This window comes from Arvicola amphibius, chromosome 5 (assembly GCF_903992535.2).
Source record: "Arvicola amphibius chromosome 5, mArvAmp1.2, whole genome shotgun sequence".
Taxonomy (NCBI): Eukaryota; Metazoa; Chordata; class Mammalia; order Rodentia; family Cricetidae; genus Arvicola; species Arvicola amphibius.
In genome coordinates, this window is record NC_052051.1 from 149,950,898 (window position 1) to 149,973,821 (window position 22,924).

At 42.6% G+C, this 22,924-nt stretch overlaps 1 protein-coding gene and 1 non-coding gene across 4 annotated transcripts in view; one reads left to right on the forward strand and one right to left on the reverse strand.

Moving 5' to 3' along the window:
- Positions 1-22,924, forward strand: part of Hdhd2 (haloacid dehalogenase like hydrolase domain containing 2) — a 33,151-nt gene continuing 10,227 nt past the window's right edge. Inside the window, exons 1-4 of one of the 3 annotated variants that reach the window (XM_038329593.1) lie at positions 1-75; positions 8,723-8,833; positions 12,902-13,110; positions 16,754-16,838. In XM_038329593.1, the coding sequence (XP_038185521.1) occupies positions 8,733-8,833; positions 12,902-13,110; positions 16,754-16,838 (395 nt within the window). In that variant the 5' untranslated portion in view covers positions 1-75; positions 8,723-8,732. Of the gene's footprint in view, positions 159-8,722; positions 8,834-12,901; positions 13,111-16,753; positions 16,839-22,924 lie in introns of all 3 variants that reach the window. The other 2 variants (XM_038329592.1, XM_038329594.1) reach the window with 2 other exon arrangements.
- LOC119815961 lies at positions 11,164-11,287 on the reverse strand. Its single transcript, XR_005285632.1, has one exon. It is a non-coding gene; the product is annotated as a small nucleolar RNA SNORA40 (small nucleolar RNA).

Consider the following 22,924-nt stretch of genomic DNA (forward strand, 5'->3'; position numbering starts at 1 on the left):
GTCGGGACTCCGTCCGGGTCAGGCGCTGTGAACGGTGTCGCCCTGGCCTTTCCAGAGGACGGCGGGGCCGCGAGGGTGAGGAGGCGCGCGCGACCAAGAGGCGGAGGGCTCCGGAACGGCGGCCGCAGCCCTGCCGGAGGCGCATCCCCTGTGAGCGGGTTAGGGAAATACCAGCACCACCTTAGAGGGCCGAGCTGCTCAGGCCGGGCCTCCCCGCGTCGCGCTGGTGACCGCCCCTCTGTGCGCTGTGCGCGTGCGCAGTGCTGGTCTCCCAGGGTCTGCTCTGGCGTCCCGGCTCAGTCTCCCAAGGCGGGTGGTTATGTTGTGGTTGTTTCTGTTCTGCCCTGTATCGTGAGGACGGCAGGGTCCGAGGAGGTAGAAGTCATTGCAGTTGAGTTTGCAAAAAGAGATCCTTGCTCTTAGGTTTTCCCAATTCAGAGATAAATGCATGAGTTTAGTTGATTTAAGACGCTTTTGAGTGTCCTCATAGGAAAAGGCAACAGCCCTTTCATTTACAGAGCTCTACCGTTTAGTGGGAGATGCAGGCAGGGCGGGGCAAGGCTGGTAGACTTTATACCGGGGACGCACTGACGCCCGGAGAGAAGTTGAAGTTAGCCAGAGGAAAATGATGCCCGAGTCTGAGCACCAAAGGAGGCGGTCAGAGGGAAGGAGGATGGGACGGATAGCGGCAGTTTTAGACAGCCACCGATGAGGGAAGCAGACGTCTTCGGCCGAGCAAGCTGCCGAGAACGTGGATGTGGGAGTAAATTAAATCGGTAGAAGAGGTGAAGGGCTCCGCTTTGTACACCACTGTTCGTTGTTTGAACTTCGGCTTGAGGGGATGGAGAGCCTGTAGATGATTTAATAGGAGAATGACTGGATCGATACTTATATCATTTATTGACGCACATATGGTTTCCCAAAATGTTGGGTACTGTAAGAAAATGGGGGCATTTTAATCCCGAGCGTCCAGGTGGCATTACTGGAAAAACTCGCTGAGAATGATTTCTTTAAAATCTCATGTTTTATCATATTTGCACAAGTTTTTAAAATTATATGTCTCAAATATCATTGCTTTGGTAGTTTTCTCAAATTCCCAACCCTTGCATCGTATTTACCTTGGTGATTTTTTAGAGAACTTATTGCATTATTAAGTACTCTCCCTTCCCAATCTCAGATACAGAACCCTGCTTCTTCCAGTGTAGAGCACTGTTCATGGTGTCGAATACTCCCAGCAGTGAAGAAACAGGCTAAGCAGCTAAATTCTCCCGAGTTCTTGTAGGCAGGGTTCATATCTTCCTTTGTTCCTTCATACTCAGCGGCCACTCCTGCGTTCCAGGTAATGATGTGGGACTGGACTAAGAGACCATTGGAGAGGAGGTTTGGGGTTTTCTTAAAATAGTTAAGAGGTGATCTTAAAACCAAGATAGTTTTAAAGATAAAGAGAAGTTAGGCTGAAAACCAAGGTGGTAGGACTGATTGGATTTAGCGTTGGGGCTGCAGGTACAGCCCCTCGTGATTTACAGAGAAAAGAACCGCTTTCAGGTCAAGATGGAACTGGCCCAATGATGCTATCAGGGTGTTGTGCCTAAGTCCTAAGATCCCCGAAAAGATCACCACGGAGCCACACTCTTCCAAATGCAAAAGCAAGGTTTCGTTTATTGTATATGGGCTAGTGAGGGACCCCTGCCTCGCAGTCTGCTCAGCAGATGGAGGGAGGAGGACCCCACCCGCTATTGTAAGGGGTTTAAAAAAAAAAAAAAAAAAAAAAAAAAAAAAAAAAACCACAAGACAGTCACGTGATTGTAGTGAGAGAGATGATCAGCATCAGCAGGGTTGCTGCCGCTGCTGTCCCCTGAGCTGTACGTCAAAGGGTTGGTGGGGTGTTGCGAAGCCTCCCGTTCATCTCTGTAGTCCTTCTGGAGGGCGAATGGATCTGCGGGGCGGGCATGTGAGTAGTGATCCCAGGCTGCCATTCCATCCATCTTTAGGGCCCTCGGTATTGTCATCAGGATGGCGAACGAGCCCTTCCATCTTGGCTTTAGGGTCCCCTGACGGTGGCGCCAGATGAAGACCCAATCTCTTGCTCGAAACCTGTTAGGTTGGGGGGCTGTAGCAGATTCGTATAAGGCCAGAGCTTTGGCCAAAATTGCTTGTGGGTCCATTGTAGTTTCTTAATGGAGTCAAGCACACCTCGGTCATTCATCTCTGCTTGCAGTTCAGATTGGAGGCTGGGGATAATGGAAGGGGGATGCCAAACATAATCTCAAAGGGGGTTAGGCCCAAGGGGAATTTCTCACCCTGTAAAAGGCAAAGGGAGGGAGAGTTACCCAGTCTGCAGCAGTCTCCAAGGCTGATTGGTCAAGTTCTCTTTTAGAGTTCTATTCACCCTCTCTACTGGCCTGAACTCTGGGGTCTGTATGCGCAATGTATTTTCCAGTCAATCCCCAGGATGGTGACTAGGTTCTGGTTTACCTGTAATATAAAAGATGGCCCATTGTCTGATCCCAGCATGGTGGGAAATCCATACCTGGGTACTAAGTCTTCTAATATTTTCTTATCCACAGTGTGCACAGTCTCATGTTTTCTTGGGAAGGCCTCCATCCATCCAGAGAAGGTGTCTATAAAAACTAGAAGGCACCTGTGTCCAAACTTACCAGGCTTGATCTCTGTAAAGTCAACTTCCCAGTATGCACCCGGTTTCTTTCCTCAAACCCGAGCCCCCAGAGTTCTGAGGGTTAGCAATTGTGTTGGTTACCTGGCAGGCCTGGCAATTGTTAACCAGGTCTCCTGTCATTTGATTTCCATTTTCTGTCTTTACGTCTGAATATCTTAGTCCTGAATTTGGCAGATTCCCTGTGGGAGGCTTGGGGTATCTTCCACAGCACTTGGAGGCCAATGTTTGGGTAGTATTACTTTGTTGTTCGCTGATCTCCACCCCTTATAGTGGTGTGCCATGGGAAGAGTCTTTATCCATGCCAAATCCTCCTGAGTGTATTTCGGCTCATCTGGCAAAGCTGGTGGTCTGGGGTCGGCCAGGACTGGTACCAGGACAAGAGTCATTGACACTTTCCTAGCCATTCTGTCGGCCAAATTGTTTCCTTTTTTATCGGCCCATCTCCTTCTTGGTGGCCAGGGCAGTGTATAATAGCTAGTTTTCGAGGCCCCCATAGGGCTCTCAGGAGACCCAAGATCTCAGTCTTTTTTTTTTTTTTTTTTTGATAATCTTTCCCTCTGCAGTAGGAGGCCCCTTTTTTTGAATACTGCCCTGTGTATGTAGGCTTTGGCAAAGGCATAGCAATTGTCTGTGTAAATGTTAATTTTCTTTCCCTGTCCCAATTCTAAAGCCTTGGTCAGTGCTATTAGTTCAGCTCTTTGAATGGAGGTTCCCATGGCATTGGTTCTGCCCAGACTACTTCACCCATTGTAGTCACTGCTGCCCCCGCATACCTCAGTCCATTCTGCACAAAGCTGCACCATCCATAAACCAGGTCTCCTCTGCGTCCTGGGCCAGGATTCCAGAACAGTCATGAAGTGGGGCTTCGAGGTCAGGGTCTGGCAGCATTGTAGCTGAGTCAAGAGCTGTTAGGACTTGGAACATTATTCTGGCTGTGTTAAGGAGCAGGGCTTGATAATGGGTCTTGGAGTATACCGGACGAGCCCCAAATGTTGTGCCTAAGTCCTGAGACAGCCCCCCCCCCCAAGAAGACCACCACAGAGCCACATTCTTCTGAATACAAAAGCAAGATTTCATTTATTGTATACAGGCTAGCACGGGTTCCCTGCCTTGCAGTCTGACACAGCAGCTGGAGGGAGAAGGACCCCGCCTACTATTGTAAGGGGTTTATAAAGACAAAAACCACAAGACAGTCATAGGATTGCAGTTTCAAAGTACAAAATTACTTACCCTATATCCTAGTTGGCTAAAGGTTAGGTAAAGCTTAACTGTTAGTTTCTGATAGGCTGTTGTTTTCCAGGTGTGTATGTGGGTGGGGGGGTCTGTTCACCCATAGCAATAGTCCCTTGGTCACATCCTCGAGACATCTGCTGACCCTTTGCTAACTGCAGGGGCTGTTTGGAAAGTTAACTGATTGGTCCATCGTTATTCAACTGACAGGTAAAGCTATGTGGTCAACATCTTTTGTGTAACCACAAGTGGGGGTGTAGGTAGCAGTTAGCAGTTTTGTGTAACTTGGGTTTTTCCATTAACTAATACTTCCCCTAGGAGGGGTCTCGCAGCTCTGGTTTTTCTTAGGGGTTAGGGTGAAGTTTGAAGTTCCAAAAGGTCCCAGTACAAAAATGGAATCTTTTCCAGCCCCAGTTTTTCTGGCCTCCAAGGGCAACTGCACTTCGTAGTATTTGGATAGGTTCTACTTGGTGTGAAAGTCAGGGTGCTTTTCTTCTTTGCACTGAACAGTTCCTATCAGTTGTTTGTTTTTTATTCTGTTTTGTTTGGATGCTACCACGGTGGTTCAGCAGTTTATAACTCTTGGAGAGAGAGTCTGTCTAATTTGTGGCAATGGACAGTGTTGCCCCAGATTAGACTCCCTTGGAAGCTCTTACGTTTCTTTCAGGTTGATGCTCATTCATCACTGCATGGCCCTCCGTATCTGCAGGGTCTGTATCTTGCATTCCATCTTCTGCCCATCAGAGCTACTCCTAAAAAGTCAGTTGCAGTGGTAGGTACCTGCAAGTCCATCACTAGGGAGTTAGATTCATGAGTACAAGGCCAGCTCAGCCTGACCTTGTTCTAGAAATATCAAAAAGGAAGGAGAAAGGGAGGGAGGGCAAGAAATCTTCTAAGGGAGAAATAAAATTTGATTTATGATAAACAGTGTGAAGTTCTTGTCATCATTCCCTAAAGGATTCCGTATACAATGCTACACAGCATTTATTACATTGTCTTAAGTCCTGTATTGAAAGATGATTCCAGTTGTCTAGTGGGGGGTGGGTGGTGGCTGTGAGCAAGTCCTGTACCACATTAGAAAAGGGACTTGAGAACTTTGGCATCCCTCGGCGGTCTCGAGACCAAGCCCGCGCATACCAAAGTTCTTTTGTCAAATACTAGTTTGGGGTTCCGTTAAAAGTAGTTGTAAAGGTTCAGAGGCAAGAAGCGAGCACCTGGCATTTGTGGCCAGGGCTTAACAGGACTGGCTGAAGAAGTAGATGTATTGTGAAGTTTGACTGGAACATCTAAGTTCTGTTTTCCCTTCCTCTCACATGTGTAAAGCCCCAAAGAACGACATATGTTCTTATGCAAATGATAAAAAATAAAAGATGTAGGCCTTTAAAATAATATTTCACCTTTGGGTGCTTCTGGAGGAATTAAAACCATCAGTTTTGTGATTATTCCCTGGCACTATTTGGACAGTTGTTTAAATACAGTCCTTTCTGGTTATATTTTTCCAGTCCTCTGTTCTTTAAGAACATTTAGTTACCTTCTGGTTATAAGACACAACCTTGCTAATTAGCCCATGTGGATTATGAATTTGCTGCGTAGCCCAGAATAGTCTCTTGCTGTGATCTTGCTGTGGCCTCCCAAATGCTAGAATCACAGGCATGCACAACCATTTATTCATTTTAAGGTCACAGTAAAGACCAGATAGAATGTCATGATGACTCATAAAAGGGAGGATTTTGTACTTGAGCTGTGGTTGATTGCAACTTGCTTTTATAATTATGTGTGTATTCCTGTGCCTAAGTATATCTGTGTGCAGGCAGGAGCCCATTCCTTTCTGAAAGAATGCCGTATGTTCTTGGGTTACTTGGAACAGGCAGTTATGAACTGCCACATAGCTGCTGGAAACTAAACCTGGTCCTGTGGGAGAGCAGTAAGTGACCTTGACCGTCTCTCCAGCCCTGACTGCTGGCTGTTCTTAATATATTTTTAAAAATTTTTGGTCTCAGCCGGGCGGTGGTGGCGCACGCCTTTAATCCCAGCACTCGGGAGGCAGAGGCAGACGGATCTCTGTGAGTTCGAGACCAGCCTGGTCTACAAGAGCTAGTTCCAGGACAGGCTCCAAAGCCACAGAGAAACTCTGTCTCGAAAAACCAAAAAAAAAAAAAAAAATTTGGTCTCTGCATTCTTCTTTTCCAGTAGGTTTTTGGCAAAGACAAACAGAATTTATTTTTTCTTTCCTTTCTGGGGTGGTTTAGGTGGGTGTCATGTAGCTAGGCTGGCCTCAAACTCAACTCTGTAACAGAATGTTCTGGAGCTCCAGAGATAGCATTGTAGGCCTGAACCACCACACCCAGCCTTGTTCTTAAAAGTAATGAATTCTCTGTGGAGTTTTGTGCTGAGTGTATAGCATGACACCATGATCGCAGCTTAACAGAACTGTATAAGGGAGGACGGGTGTACATCTGCAGACCCTACAGGACCCCGAGACACACTCACAGGTGTCCACAGGGGGCGTGCGAAGGTGTTAGCAGATGTGCTCTGCGCTATAGTAGAGTAGGGAGACTACTTTAGAACATAATTATAGTGCATTCATATAGTAGAGTACAGAAGTAAAAATTAATGTCCAAAGCTACCTATAGTAACTTACATACACCTAACATGATAGACAATGATGTGGCAAATTGCTAAGTGTAACACACTTCATAACTTCATTAATGTAAAGCATTAATTATATAAGAAGAGGACTTGGGTAAGGTAAACAGGAAGTTCTGACTGTCTACATCTTATTCTGAAGTGGAAGGATGGGTAAAAGGGATGATTTTTATTGTCCTTAATACCTTTTTTCTAGAGCTGACAGTATTCTTTGTATCCAACTAGTTTTTTGTCAACTTGACACAAGCCAGAGTCATCTGTAAGGAGGAAACCTCAATTGAGGAAATGCCTCTGTAAGATCCAGTTATAAATCATTTTCTTAATTAGTGATCAATAGGGGAGAAACCAAGCCATTGTGGGTAGTTCTATCCTAGGGCTGGTGGTGCTGGGTTCTATAAGAAAGCAGGCTGAGCAAGTCAAGGGGAGCAAGCCAGTAAGCTGCACTCCTCTATGGCCTCTGCATCAGCTCCTGACTTCCTTCGGTGATGAGCAGTGCCGTGGAAGTGTGAGCCAAACAAACCCTCTCCTCCCCAGGTTTCTGTGGTCATAGTGTTTCAGCACAGCATAGTGACCCTAATTAGGACACCTTGTAAAGACAAGAAACAAATAGAAAAAAAAGAAGTAACTAATAAATGGATTAGCTAGTTAAAAAAAGAACCTAAATCACCAGACATGGTGACAGATGCCTGTAATGCTGGCCAATTGGAGGCAAACCTGGTCTACAGAATGGTTCCAGATCAAGTAGGATTACATAGTGAGCAACCTTGTCTCAAAACAAACCCTAAGTCTCAAATATCATTCCTTCTCTTGAACCTCTATATTTAAGCCCACCTCCCCCGTGATTTATAAACCATATTTATCGTTAGATCCCATAACTCACAACAGAGATTTAAGGGGTTGGGCATGGTAGCACAGACCTGTAGCTCCAGCTCTTAGGAGGCAGGAAGATTGTGAATCCAAGGTTAGCCTGGGCTGTAACAAGACCTTGTCAAAATAAGCTAAGTATTAAGTGAGGGGAAAATGTGCAAAGTAAAATTGCACATTAGAAAGTGAGGAAGTGGGCTGGAGAGATGGCTCAGAGGTTAAGAGCACTGCCTGCTCTTCCAAAGGTCCTGAGTTCAATTCCCAGCAACCACATGGTGGCTCACAACCATCTGTAATGGGGTCTGGTGCTCTCTTCTGGCCTGCAGGCATACACACAGACAGAATATTGTATACATAATAAATAAATAAATAAACAAACAAACATATTTAAAAAAGTGAGGAAGTGATCTTTAAAAATTCTACATGGAACCAGTTGGTGGTGGCACACACCTTTAATCCCAGCTCTCGGGAGGCAGAGGCAGTGGATCTCTGTGAGTTCAAGGCCAGCCTTTTCTACAGGAGGTAGTTTCCAGGACAAGCTCCAAAGCTACAGAGAAACCCTGTCTCAAAAAAAAAAAAAAAAAAACAATTCTACATGGAACTAGAGATGTAGCTTAGCTGTTAGCATGCTAACCTTGCATGCATGAAGCCCAGGATTCCATCCCCACCATTGTAGGAACCAGGTATGGTGGTGCACAGCTGGGAGGTGGAGGCAGGAGGACCACGGGGAGTTCAGCCTGGACTGTATGAGACCTTATTTTAAGTACACTTATATATGTATGCGTGTGTGTTTATATATACCATTTATTGTTAGCTATATAACTTGATTTTCCACCCTTAGTAACCCATAAATACTGGCAGCCCCTTGGCCACACACACCAGTTCAGAACATAGCAGTTGCAATTAGAATGTTTTAATTGTCCATAACGAAAACAGAGAAGACCTTGTTAATGTGGGGTTCCTGTCTTTGTCCTCACTGTTCTCATGCTTACACAAACCATTCGCCAGAGTTATTCTACAAAACCTGAAATTAGGTAGTAGCATCTCATTTTAGCATTTCCCTTCCAAGTTTTAACTCAGTATTAAAAAGAAAATACATAAAAACCTAAGCATTATTAAAAGTTTCATGTGTTAAATATTGTGGTTTTGATTTTTTTTAATGCTGTTTTTTTTTTTCCAAAAGAAAAGCAGCTTAGCACTAAGCAATATCTTCCTGAAAATGAATGGTATTTTTGATTGCTTACCAGTTTTTAATTGTCCATTGTTTGTTAAACTGTATTTTTAATTTCATTTGCTCTCTCCTAGGGAATGAAGGATGGCAGCGCGCCGTGCGTTAAAAGCTGTTTTGGTAGATCTCAATGGCACACTTCACATTGAAGATGCAGCTGTGCCAGGCGCACAGGAAGCTCTTAAAAGGCAAGCTATCCTCCAGGTTCAGATGACAAATACGTTTTTAAGTGCCGCTTTACCAAGGCAGATCATTAGCTAAATGGATGGCCTTGAGATGGTGTTTCACCAGCTCACCGTCCATGGAGGAACTGCCTTGGGTCTGGCTAGAAGATGTATGTGTTGTAATATCCTCAAGCACTGTTCTCCCTGCCTTTATTAGGTCTGGCCTCTGGCTCTCGTCTGTTTGTTCTCTCTCCTCCCTCCCCCAGTCTGTTTTTTTTAAATCGATAATGTAAATTGGGAATGAAGACTCAAGAACTTGAAATAATAATTTAATTCTAAAAATATAGAATAAATAGCACTGGGGAAAAAAATCACATGAATCCTGGAATCCAGCTGAAATATATATATACATGTTCAGCCTTCTGAGCTCCTAAAATCTAATGCTGAATTTAAAACTGCTTGAAAGACGGGATTTTTTTTAAATATTTCCATCCACTAAACTTAATACTTCCAAAGATTAAAGAGTGTCTTATATTTCTTATTCATCAGTTACAGTACTAAACAAGAACAAGTCTAGGAACAAGCAGAGAATGCGTGGTAAAGGCTTGTTAAAGATAACTGAGGGGCTAGCGGTTATCTTTAACATTGAAGAAAGTGCTTGCCCTTCAAGCATGAGGACCCGCGTTCAGTCCCCAGCACTCACTTACAGCCAGGTGTGGTGGACCCAAGGCTCACTGGCAGGCCAGCCTAGCCAAATTCACAATTTTCGGGCTAGTGGGAGACTTGTCTCAAAAGAGGTCGATAAACACCAAAGGAGAAACACCTGAGTTTGTCCTCTGGCCTAATGTATGTACACGTGTGCACACCCACACACGTGTGCACATATATACATAATCGTCAACTGAATATGAATTTTTGCTTCCAGGTATCATGAACAAAATTAGAGACTTTCAAAACAGCAATATAAAATTTGGTACTTGTCATTTTCAAACCTTAGAATATTCACTGTGTGCTGTTAATCTAACATCCGGTGACAAGCACCACCACTGCTGGGTGTGAGGGTAACAGCTGACACAGGCTCCGTCCTCCCTCTCCGCATAGACACGCAAACACAAGCATGCCAGTGTCGCTGGTGCTCATCGGTGGAGCTGTCCTGTTCTTCTGGAGTCATGACGTTAGCTTTGTAACTGGAGGAGTGACGGGCAGAGCAATATTTAACACCAGTACACAACTGGGTGCCCAGCTAGACTGCATCCCTTGGCATAGTCTCTGTCTTAGTCAGGCCTTCTATGGTGAGCTTCTGTGTTTGCTTTCTTGCTTTTTCAAGTATCTCATGCTGACCTTTAAAATACAGCCAAAATACAGAAGGCCTTGCCCTTCTGATCCTCCTACTTTAGCCTCAGGCTGGAATTGCTGGTGTGTGCCACTACGCCCAGCATCTGCAGTACTGGGGAGCAGAACCCAGCACTTTGCACACTGGCAGGCGCTCTTCCAACTGACAGACATCCCAGCTCTATTTATTTATTTATTTATTTATTTATTTATTTATTTATTTATTTATTTATTGGTTTTTCGAGACAGGGTTTCTCTGTGGCTTTGGAGCCTGTCCTGGAACTAGCTCTTGTAGACCAGGCTGGTCTCGAACTCACAGAGATCCGCCTGCCTCTGCCTCCCGAGTGCTGGGATTAAAGGCGTGCGCCACCGCCGCCCGGCTAGCTCTATTTATTTTTAACAGCTCAACTTAATTTTTATCTCCTCCATAAAAAACACTAGAGAAGCTGAACAATAATGCTGACTTTCTACACACTGTATAAAGGGCTTTATAAAAATAAGTAAAATTAGGCAGAATTATTTAAACTCTCTGCTTTTCTATCTAGGGGATTTTCTCTGTGATTCCTTTACTACTCGTCAGAGTCACCATAGCTTCTCCAGAGTCAGAGCTTGATTTCTCCTCCAGACCACCCTCCAGTTAGAGCAAGCTGATGTTTACTCATTCCGAGCCCATAGTTCTTCTCTTTGATTTTCTTCAATCTACATTTGAACAATGGAAATACTGATGGCAACGTCAGCATTCCCTATCTGAGATTATTAACATTAATTTCTAGAAGCTGTTTACTTCAGCATCCCTTTTACAATGAACCCTGTGCAACTTCTTAGCATGGCTGAGCTCAGGTAATATTCCCACAAGCTGCCAGTCACGCTGAGGAAGACTACAGACCTGCGGGATATGCCAGTGCTTCATTGAAGCCGACACCATTCGTTCACAGTAAGACATGCACCTTCATCTCCAGACCTCATATTCAAGGTGGAAACCTATTGTCAGTACCTCCGTTACTTTTAATTGTCCTAAGTATCATATTCTTCTATGTATATATGAAAACCCACACCGACAAAGAGTTCCGGGTTGAAAAAGAGGACTTACTTTCCCACCTGTCTAAGTCTTTGTCCATGAGTTCAACAAAATCACACATCAGTACTAGGTCTCACTGCTCCGAAGAGGAGTTTTCTGCTCTAGATGAGAGAAAAATCTTATCTCTGCTGAACAGAGACACCTCTGTGAGGCTGTGTGGCCTGTGAGCCAGCACTCTGTCGGGCAGGAGGCCATCCATTGTTCTGTCTGAGTCTCTGGCAGGTTTTCCTCCCAGGGAAATCTTTCCACTGGCCCTACCACTGTGGTTTCTATAGAAACAAGGAGACAAGGGAAGTGAAGGACACGAGAAGATTTTGTTTGTTTGTTGACCGGGTGTGGTGATTGCACAGTAACTCCCAGAGCCATATTGAAGTAGTCAGTTTCTTTCATTAGATAAACCACCACATTTAGTGTGTTTTGCTGAAAAACTACCACACAGACATTATAAAGGTAATCGTGATTACAGTGAATTAATCAAATAATTTTATTTAATGCTTCCTTGGGTGAATTCTTAAAACTGTTTTCTATTTTATTCGTTTGCTTGCTTTAAATTGTTTTTAGTACTTTTATGCCTTTGTAGCCTTCTGGGGAAGACATAAAAAGCAACGCTGTTAATATAAATTCTAAACTATAGTTAAATTATAATTACTTCTAGATTTTATGTTAAAATACTATTGAACCAAGAAAAGATTATTTTTAAAGAAGGCCAGATTCACAAAATATTTTTCTGAAACCATACCCGTTATTCAAAAGCAAATGGAATCAAATCAGCCCTTCATGTAAGCAGTTCAAGAGAAGATGGGGACTTGCTGTGTAGCCCGGGCTGGCCTTAAATTCACTATGCCCACAGCAGCCTCAAATTTTCTGTAGAAGTACAGCTCACAGCTCCTGGGTCTGACAAGAAAATTAGTTTGTTTGGTTTTTATTCTATTTGTTTGTTTGTTTGTTTGTTTTTCGAGACAGGATTTCTCTGTAACTTTGGAGCCTGACCTGGAAACTAGCTCTTGTAGACCAGGCTGGTCTCTAACTCACAGAGATCTGCCTGCTTCTGCCTTCTGAGTGGAGTGTGGGATTAAAGGCGTGCGCCACCACCACTGCCCAGCTAGAAAACCAGTTTTGAGCATCTCTCTGAGCTGTCTAAGTAACTTCTGTTTATAAACACGGCGACTCACTGGGGTGAGCACATTTTGTGAGATGTGCTGGATTATCTATTGGACTTGTTTGGGGGTTTTTCCTTATGTCACTTGCTTCCAGAATACTTTCTCAGGTCTCTAGTAACTGGGCATCCTTTGTTCTTTAAGTAAGGGAAATAAAACACTATTCCAGAACATGGAAGCATTGCTGTGCCCGCACTGCTGCCTGGCGGAGAAGTTACTCGCCTCCCTGAGCCTAGTTCTGTCATGTCCCATCAGTGGGTAGTCTTTACGAGAACTCACCTCTCAGACCCATGAGGACAGTGGGGCTTCGTTTCTTCACTAAACTCCACAGCACAGGCCAGCTGGAGCCCAGAAGGCCTCACAAAAGTAGACATAGCTTTCAAAGTTTAATATTCCAGCTTTTGGAGGTGAAGCACTGCCCATAAGGTATAGACAATTTGTAAGCGTTGGGTGATTATTAAAAAAAAATAGGTGGTATTGTGGCCCATGAGGCAAAACCACCCCTTCACTCTCTATCTTCTCCAGGTTACGTGCTGCCTCTGTGATGGTTAGGTTTGTGACCAATACAACCAAAGAGAGCAAGCAGGACCTACTGGAAAGGTTGAAGAAATTGGAGTTTGACATCTCCGAAGATGAGATTTTCACTTCTCTGACAGCAGCCCGGAACTTAGTAGAGCAGAAGCAAGTGAGGCCCATGCTATTGGTGGACGACCGTGCACTGCCTGATTTCACAGGTGAGAGAGACTCAGAAGGAGTTACAAACAAGTTCTCAGACCTGAGAGCATGTGAAGGAGGCATCTCCTTAGAGTTCTCTGTTAGTACTGAAATGGGCCACAAAACAAACCAAGAAAACAGAAAACAGCCTTGTCCGTAGCAGTGCGTGACTTACCCCGTACCTCTTGGCCGGACAGCTCCCCTCAGATGGAGCCCCTGTAGACTGGAGGTGAAGCTGCTCCTGCACTTCTGAGGTTGCCTTTGCCAGGTCACCTGCTGTGTGAATAGAGCTTGGATCTGAGCTGATGTTTCTCCATTCTTTTTCACCACCGTTCACAATAAGAGATTGGCTGTATAGTGTGTGTGTGTGTGTGTGTGTGTGTGTGTGTGTGTGTGTGTGTGTTAAATAGTACTCTGACTTTGTGACATATGCTGTATTATCTGTTTGGGCTGTTTGATTTTTAATGCTAGAGTATTCTAAATTAATTTCATAATCTATTAGTGAATTTTGAGCCATGGCTTAAAAAAAAGAATTATTTTGAGTATTATGACTCCCAACCCAGGATGTACTCTCTTCTCTTGGTTAGATGAGATAAATAAGGGCCTTCTTAGGAACAGATGCCATTTGCAATTAATAGGAAATATTTTTCAGTAAAGAGAAAATTGTTCCCACTTTGGAAACAGTAACTGTAGGAAATGTCCTTGTTATATGAAGCTTTGCTGCATTGCTTTGTTGTCATAGATGAGACAGTGGCTGATACAGTATACAAAACAGATGTGAATATTCTAATTATAATTCTACGTGATAGCTCTCCAGGTTGGTCAGAACCTCCAGACCTGTACTAATAGGAAATACACCCCAGTACCAATCAGAATTATCACTTGTAGGGAAACAGAAACCAACTTTGACTGCCTTCAACTGAAAAAGAAGATACATTACCATCCCTGAAAATTTTCCAGGTTGTACAGTCTTCCGCTGAGCGTGCCTTCGAGCAGTGACAAACTCGTATTCAGACTATGTTGTCTGATGCCACTTCCCTTCTGTAGCTCCTGAAAAAGTGGCTGGCGGCTCCCTGCCTCAGCAGGTAGTAGATGAGTCGTGCTTGGTGCATTATGTTTGTAAAGAAACTGCCAAAGACCTCATAATGAGTGCATGTCCAGAGAACACGAGAAGGGAATATTTCACTACCGAAGAGAATGGTGTGGGAGGGCTCTAGCTCCTTGGCTCTGGAAAGACTGGAACAAGCACTTACCTTACTTCTTCAATTAAACTATATCTTAGAATAACCCAATATTTGATAAAAATTAAGTTCTTTATAGAAGAATCACAGGTAGAAATGACAGAATTAAACATCATCACTTGGTAAGCCCTCAAAAAACAGACAAGAATATCAATAAACCTTAAAGCATTAGCGGCAAGGGTGACTTGGCCTTCAAAGTGGAGGGGTGTGGGTAATGGCTCCTTGTCTCCACTGATCAATTTCAACATTGCTGCTAGTAGAATACCAGAATCACGTTTCATGATCCGATATAGTAGGAAATTCATAGTATCGCCTATGAAATAAGCTAGTTGGATATGAACCTATATAAAGGAAAGATAGGGATAAAGGAACAACTTAAACATTACTGCAGTCAGCCAGATGCAGTGTTTGGCCTCTCCAGGGTTAGCGTCTAATTGCACCAAGAAGGGGTGGAAGTGAACTTACAGAACGAGAAATAAAAGATAACAGACAAAAGCAACATGGGGATTATAGGTTGCCAGTTTGACATTCCCTATGTAAAGAAACAGTTTGAGATGTTTGGGGAAATTCAAGTATTAGATGATATTAGGAGCTATTGACTTTTTGGTATTTATATTAAGGTTTTTAATATTTTCATTATTGATTAAAAATACTAAAATATGAAAGAGTGGAATGACACAGTAACCTGGGATTTTCTCTATAAAGATTTCCCAGAAACACAAGGGCAGATTGGTAGAATGATGATCTATCTAGGCTCATAATACTAGCTTTCTGCTTTCATGTGTTTATGGATATTTTCATGAGAACAAGAAAGACCATGGGCTACCAAAATGGCTCCATGGATAAAGGCACTTGCCACAAGCCTGAAAATCTGGGTTTGATCCAAGGGAACTGTTATTGTGGAAGGGGAGAACCGACTCCTGCAAGTTGTCCTCGACCTCCACACTTGCACCATGACTGCTGTGCACATGCGCACACAGACACACACAATTAAAATGTAAAATTTTACAAGGCCATGTGGTAGCCCGCAGAACTGTCAAGGAAGCTGAAGAGTTAGTGTTCAGGGCTATGAAGCCAGAAGCAATGTGCAGCAGCGCCCACAGAACTAATCAGGTGCCCCTGATGTCCCTGCCGATCTCGGGGTAGACCTGTGGCCCCAACAGGCTCTGCAGCTGGAACCTGATAAGGTTGGTAGCCACTTCTTCAGAAGAGTGACTTCCTGCTTCTCTGTCTTAGCAGAGCTTTAGTCTTAGGCCACCCTTGCTTAGCTACAAGGAAACCCATTATTCTGGTGCTCACTGCCTCTGCTCCTGTGATGCCACATAAGCCAACAAATTCTCCATCGCCAGTGTGGTACCGGAGCAGAGCAACTGAAAACCAACCAAGACCAGTTTCCATAATCAACATAGTTGTTTCTGAATAAACTGAGGGATAACAGAACAAGCTTTGAATCTGATTTTTCCTTTCTGACTGTAATAAAACTATTAAAATTCTAGATTCTGTTGTGGCAGCAGTAAGCTAGAATTGGCACGTAAAAGCAGAATCCTCAGTCAGGGATGAAAGAAATCTTGCCATTCAGTGATGGACTGTACCTCTTGGAACATGTTGATATACATGAAAATAATCAATGTGTGTGAATATTTTAAGAAAATGAGAGTATCTTTGCCAACACTATCTCTGCCTCAAAGGCAGATGTAAGAAAAAGAATTAACGCTAAACCTACTCAGTTCTCACTACAGGCAGTTGTTTTAGTTTGTTTCCTCAACGAACTTTAACAAGTTATTTAATACTCATGGCAATTAGTAAGAAAGACATTTGAAAATGGGTATCTGAACACAATGACGGGCAAAGTGGATTAGTATATGCAAAATTATGTGTATGAAGGTACATAAATTATCACTATGAAGGTAAATGTGTTTGTCATATCTGATGTCTTATTAAATACTAAGGCCTTAAAACATACTTTAATATGTATGAAACTAAAGGTATATTAGGAAATTATTATAAAGCTGTAGAATTCTTTATGATGGTACTTTATATATTTGTCATGCATATGCCAATTGCAAGTCTAATTTCCCTTGCCTATGAGAATTTCGTTCCCTCATCAGCCACTGATGCTCGGATAAAACTCATAGATGTTCTCCTGGCTGTAATCAGGAAAACATTCAGAAATCAGGCATCCCCAGAAAATACCAGGTTATAATTTTCAATGCAAGTATTCTAGATACTCAATAGCTATAAAACCATGTGTAGAGAGTATGGAATAATAATGTCTCTTACCCCCTCCTCACCTTATGCCACCCCTCTCTCCTCTTAAGATTTTCAAAATGTATTTCAAATTATGGTGACAGCAATATGCACATAAGTGGAGATTTTGTCATTCAGTGTGGCAGCCTTAAACACTCCCTTTTTCCATTGCCAGGAGTACAAACTGGTGACCCCAATGCTGTGGTCATCGGGCTGGCACCAGAACATTTCCATTACCAGCTTCTGAATCAGGCATTTCGGTAAGCCAGCTGCTTTTCCTCTGACCTGTGTTCTCCCTTCATTTCTTCTTTAAAATTTAGCACATGAGATTTTGTGTTTTAATGTCTGACTACCTGGATTGCACATGAGGACAAACATCTTTCAGGTCACTTCTGTGTCAGCATTACGTAATACTATCTTGGGTTTTGTTTTATATTCATTCAGTCATTCAGTCATTCATTCATTCATTCGAGACAAGGTCTTTCTGTGTAGCTCTGGCTGTCCTGGAATGCTCTATGCAGACCAGGCTGGCCTTGAACTCACAGAGATCCACTTGCCTCTGTCTCCCATATGTTGGGATTAAAGGCGTGTACCCCTATGCCCAGCTTTTTAATTTTTTAAATTAACATTTATTTCTTGTGTGTGTGTGCATGTGTGTGTGTGTACATGCAAACATGCTCGCTCACACATCTGTCACTGCATGGAGTTCAGACAGCTTTCAGAAGCTGGCTCTTCTTTCCTTTCGCCATGTGTGTCCTTTGGATCAAATTTAAGTCACTAGGCTTTGATGCAAGCGCCTTTACCTGCATCGTCTCATTTTGTTTGTTTTTCTAATATCTGGACATTAATGCCTGGTGATCATTTCCCCCTCTTATATATAGAAGCAACGTTCTAGAATAGGAATTCATAATAAAATTACAGCTGGAAAAGAAATAGGTTTTTGTGGTTTTTACTATTATTGTTGTTATTATTATTATTATTATTATTATTATTATTATTATTTTATTACTGTTGGCATTTTCCACTGACAATGCCAGCCACTGAGAGAGAGAAACATCCAGCTCCTCAACTGAAAACAGTGAAGGTGATTCCCCTCATGGGAAGCCAGGTTCTGAAGAGTGGAGCCTTGGAGCTAGTGAAGGACTGCCCTAGAACCTGGCTGTAGAGTAAAGATGGAGGCTCAGGTAGTGTCTATATAACTTGCTGAATCACTAGGTCGGGTGGGGGCTGAAGAAGAGTAAGTCCAGAAGAATGTCAGATTCCAGCCTCTGCAAGTAGCCGAGGGCTCGTGAGACAGCCAGGTGGAGGCGCACAGCAGTATGCACAGACACATGCACGCCAGTGCTGTCAGTCCGGTGTGTGTGTGTGTTTAGCCTGCACCAGCTCCTTCAGCTTCTTCCAAAAGGAAAACCATGGACTGTTCTCTTACTTTCCAAAATAAGTTGGACAGAATTTACTTACAAATCTGATCTGGAGAGATATCGTGATTTTTTTCCCCCTTAAGGTTTTCATTTTCTCATTGTGATTTTTCTTATCAAACAACTGAACAGTATAATTTGCCTTTGCATTTATGGCAGATGAATAGTTAAAAATATTACAGAAGATATATTGAATCAATTTACAAAAATGTCAGTGGTTTGACAGGGATGTAGAGTGCTTGCCTACCAGGTACAAGGTCCTCAGTTCTCAGATGGAGGCAGAAGGGCCAGAAGCTCAGTCAGCTACGTAGAGTTCAAGGTTAGCCTGAAAAACAAGACACTAACTCACAACAACAACCAAAAATAACCAAACAAAAGAAGGAAAAACAAACGATGGCCTGATAGATATCTAGTATTTTAACCACAAGAACACTTTTTTATTTTCCTTTCCAGTATAAGGACATACAAGAATCACCCTATCATATCCTTGACGTAGAATTCATTTATTGCTGTGCATGCCCTGTAAGAAGCTTTAATTAAACACAGTATTTTACACATCTGGCTACATTGTTTACTGTCAGTTTTGGAAAATAGCCATCCTCATGTAAAACTGAATGAGCAGAAATTACAGTTTGAGGGCCGGCTTTATTTTGGTTTTTTGCTCTGTGCATGATCATTGTGAATCATTGGTTAATGGACTAATCCTTGCAAATCACCATTGTTTGCAGCTCTTGTAGGCACTGTGATGCTCAAACCTTTATTTAAAATTCGTCTAGTAATTGCCGAATGGCTTGAGAATATACTGCACAGTATATGCTATTAAATATCTTATGCTTCACATACTTTAATTGTCCTGCTTTAGTTCTTGTGGAATTGTCTGCCTTCCTTTTGTAAGACCTCCAACCATATCAGAGTTGGGGTTTATTTGAAATAGAAGCCTGCATTGTTCCTTACTCCTGTTACTTTTTATGCATTCATCTAGCCACAGATTTCAAGAAGAAATTATTGATTGATTTTAGCTGGTAATTTGGGAAGGACATATTTAATAGGAAGTTGGGAGGTCTCTTTTAAATGAATACTAGACTCAGGGTAATAAAATGTGTGTTGACATAACACTGGCTCTGTAATTGCTCAGATGCTGTCTAATTAGTACACTTTCCTAACCATATTGATTTTTCAGATACCACATTTTAAAGCATTACAGTGTACTTATAGGTCAACTCTAATTTCACAGACGCACTTAACAGCTGGATGGAGAGTTAACAAAGATTCTGGGTCTTGGCCTTGTTTGCATATTGATGTTCCCACAGAGACTGTGCCTTCCACCCAGTGGCTGCAGCTGTTTGGATTATATGTGGCAAATATAGGCATCTCAAATGAACCACCGATTAAATTACTATTCACGTTGATAATGAGAATAAGCGTTGGATGCTAAAGCCCATTGCATAACTGCCTTCACAGGCATTATGCATCAAGACAGATGCATCAAATTTCATATTACACTGCTTCATCTCTATTATATTTTTAATGAACTGGCCTCTCTAAAATGCATGGCACATACATACATCTGTCTTACCTGCCTGAGTGAAATTGCAAATGATTTTAAAGAATTGATTTGGGGGAAAGAATATAAACCAGCTGTAAAAAAAATGTGTATGATCTGGATTTATTTTGTCTAAAACATTCAAATCCCAAGAACTCGTGGTGACCTCTTTCCTCTTTCCTTAATGCACACTACAGGAAGAGGTAGTGTTCTGTACCTATTGGCTGTTTTAAGAAGTAGAAATCACCAGTGCATTTGATAGCGCCTACAGATGCCCCGTGCCCACGCCCTGGTGGTGACTGTATAGTTAGGCCCATGAGTGTGGTGCTCCTGTTCCCATGCGTCTCTTCATCTGTGTTGCTTATGTAGTTATCCCGAACTGATAGAAAGTATTAATTTTTATCTTTTATAATTCTTCACCAGTTTTCTTTCTTAGAAATATTGTATGATTTATTAATATGAACACAGTTATATTTTTAAATTTCACAGCAATCTTACTTGATTATAGAAAGGTCTGTTTATCTTATGATCATAACTAGAAGCTCAGTCTTTGAGCCTTTAAGTAATGCATCAATTGGAAGGAAGATTACGTACGTAGATTACTTAATAATCTAACCTGATCCTAGTATTAATAAGTCGAAAGATAACTAATCATGGAAATAGCGTGTTTTCATTGCAGAAAATTATAAAGGTTAAGAAAGAGTAAACTAGAAATTATCTGCTTTAGTCACCTACAATCATAATAGTGATTCGGTGTTTTAGCACATAGCTAGTTTCTGTGCATATACTCGTATATACTAGAACAGTGTCACAGTACACAGAGATACAGGGCATCACAACCTCACATTCAGACACATAGGGGATGCCTGCCTGAGAGGCAGCTCTGCTCATGACCTCTCTTTTGTCTGAGTATACTCCCAGGGTCAGAGCTATGAAGATTTGGGTATGTTTTGGATTGAGGAGTTCTTTCCTTTTTTATTAAACAGTTGGGTGGACTGGAGAGATGGCTCAACCATTAAGAACACTGGCTGCCCTTCCAGAGGAAACTCCAGATGCATAGGCCCTTCTCAGGCACACAGGCAGAACATTCATAATATCATTTAATTCTTTGTTATAGTTCCATACATTTATATAAAGAAATTAGTCATTTTCACCTCCCGTTCTGTTTTCTCATCTCCCTCCCTCTCCCACTGAATCTTCCTTCTTCCCAGCAAGGTGGGAGGAAATTGTTAACGTTGCTGCTGACTAGAAGAGTACTTCCTTAGGAACTTATCCTCTTTAATAGCAAACAAATCAGGTTTAAGTGTTCCAGCATGTTAATTATGAATCAGAAGAGGAGAGCAAAGAGGACGGGGAAGACGAGCCGTTATGGCCTCTGTGAGTATGGTTTGCATATACTCTTGAACCTAGGTGTTTGGAACCCTGTGCGGGAGCAGTTTCAGAGTAGTGTGCTATCAAGATCAAATTAGAAATTTTTTGTGGGACTGTTCTATTTTTGAAGTGGCTTTCTACTATGCAGTCCTAACTAAAGTCCAAAAAGGGTCAACGAGATGGCTGAGTGACTAAAGGCGTTTGCTGCCCAGTGACCTAAGGACCATCTCTGGAACCCACATAGTGGAAGGAGAGAACCTACTCCTACAAGTTCAAACAGTAAGAAGTTAAAGCTTTGGACATGAGGAATGCAGAAAATGCTACCAGAAGATTTTAGACAGCTGTGTAACCTGATCTGCGTTCACAATAAAGAGCACTGCACCCCAGATGCTCCCGTTGTCAGCAGCACTGCTCCTCCCCCAGGTAACCCCTGCTCTGGCTCCATCACTACGGCAGTTCATGGTCTGTTTTGTTGTCCTGAGATCTGCCCGTGTGTTGACAGGCAGAGGACCTTCACTCCCGACTGTGCCCTTCTTGCATCGTGTAGTGTAGCAGATCGCATGTGCTCTCCAGGCCGCCTTATCTGCTCTTCCTGGGCACTTGCTTTGTGTGCAGCTTTGTCCTGGAACATTCTTCTGCATGTCTCTGGGAACATTCACATTTGTTGTCGTGGGTATATATTGAGGAATGAAGTTGCCAGATAGTAAAATAGGCAATGGTTTAGTTTAGTCTGTGTTGCTAGTTTTCCTGGTGCTAGCACTGAGTCTAGCATTCTCATTAGCTGCACTTACTCCACATTCTCACCAGTCCGTTGACTGTCTGTGGAGTTGCGGCTGTTCCATTTGGTATGCACGGTGAGGTCTTAATTTCTCTGATGAGTAATGTCGTTAGAAAACTCTTCATTCGTTGTTGCGCATTAGACAGCCTCTTTTATGATGTGCCCATTTGCATCTTCTGCTTTTCTGGCTGAGTTACTTTGTGTATTGATGTGTAATTGGTATTTTATTTTATTTGTGTATTTATTTTGGTTTTTCAAGACAGGGTTTCTCTGTGTAACAGCTCTGTCTGTCTTGGAGCTCAATTTGTAGATCACAGATCTGCCTGCTTCTGTTTCCAGCTGCTGAGATTAGAGGCGTGCACCACTACCACCGACCGGGTGTGTGATTGGTTTTAGTGTGTTGTATGTACCAGTGTTAGTTTCTGTAGGTACTGCAGATATTGTAGCCTGAACTGGATTTGCCTTTTTGCTCTCCTCTTAATATGAGAGCACAAAGTTCTTCATTTTGATGGGGTCCAATTTGTGACTCTTCTCTTCTGTTCCACTTTATAACTCTTTATACCCCAAGGACATGGAGATACTATATTTTCTTCTTAAGCTGTTGTTTTGCCTTTAACTATTGTGTATGGGATCTTTTTGAGTCCTTATGACTCAGAAGAGGTAAGAATGAGTGACTGAGTGAGGACAGGGTCTTCTTATCTAGCCCAGCCTGGCATTGACTGAATTTGTGATCTCCTGCCTCAGCTTCCCAAGAGCTGAGTGTGTGCATTTCCATGCCCACTGATGGAGTCATTTCTTAATACATATTTGCTTGTTCAAGAAACATTATAAAAGAGACCTGTTCTTTCCCCCACTGAATGACTTGACATAAACCAAGTGACCATGTATGTAGCATGTTTGTAGATTCCTCATCGCTACACTGCCATGGTTACTGTATGATCACCTTGGCTATGCTTTAGCCTTTGCACTTCCATATAAATTTTAGAATCAGCTTGTTAGTTAACCTTTTAGGAGATCCCTGGCATTCACTGATGCTTATTAAATATATGGATTTGCATCTAAATGATAATACATCTTCCAGCCTATAAAGATAAAATGTATATTCATTTATTTGGAGTTTCATTCAGAACCATTTTGTGAGAGGTACAAGGCCATCTTAAACCAAAAATAAAGTTAGGAATAAAACTGAAGGCCAATTTGGAGATTCTGTTCCAGTGAGGAAGACAGACCAAGCAG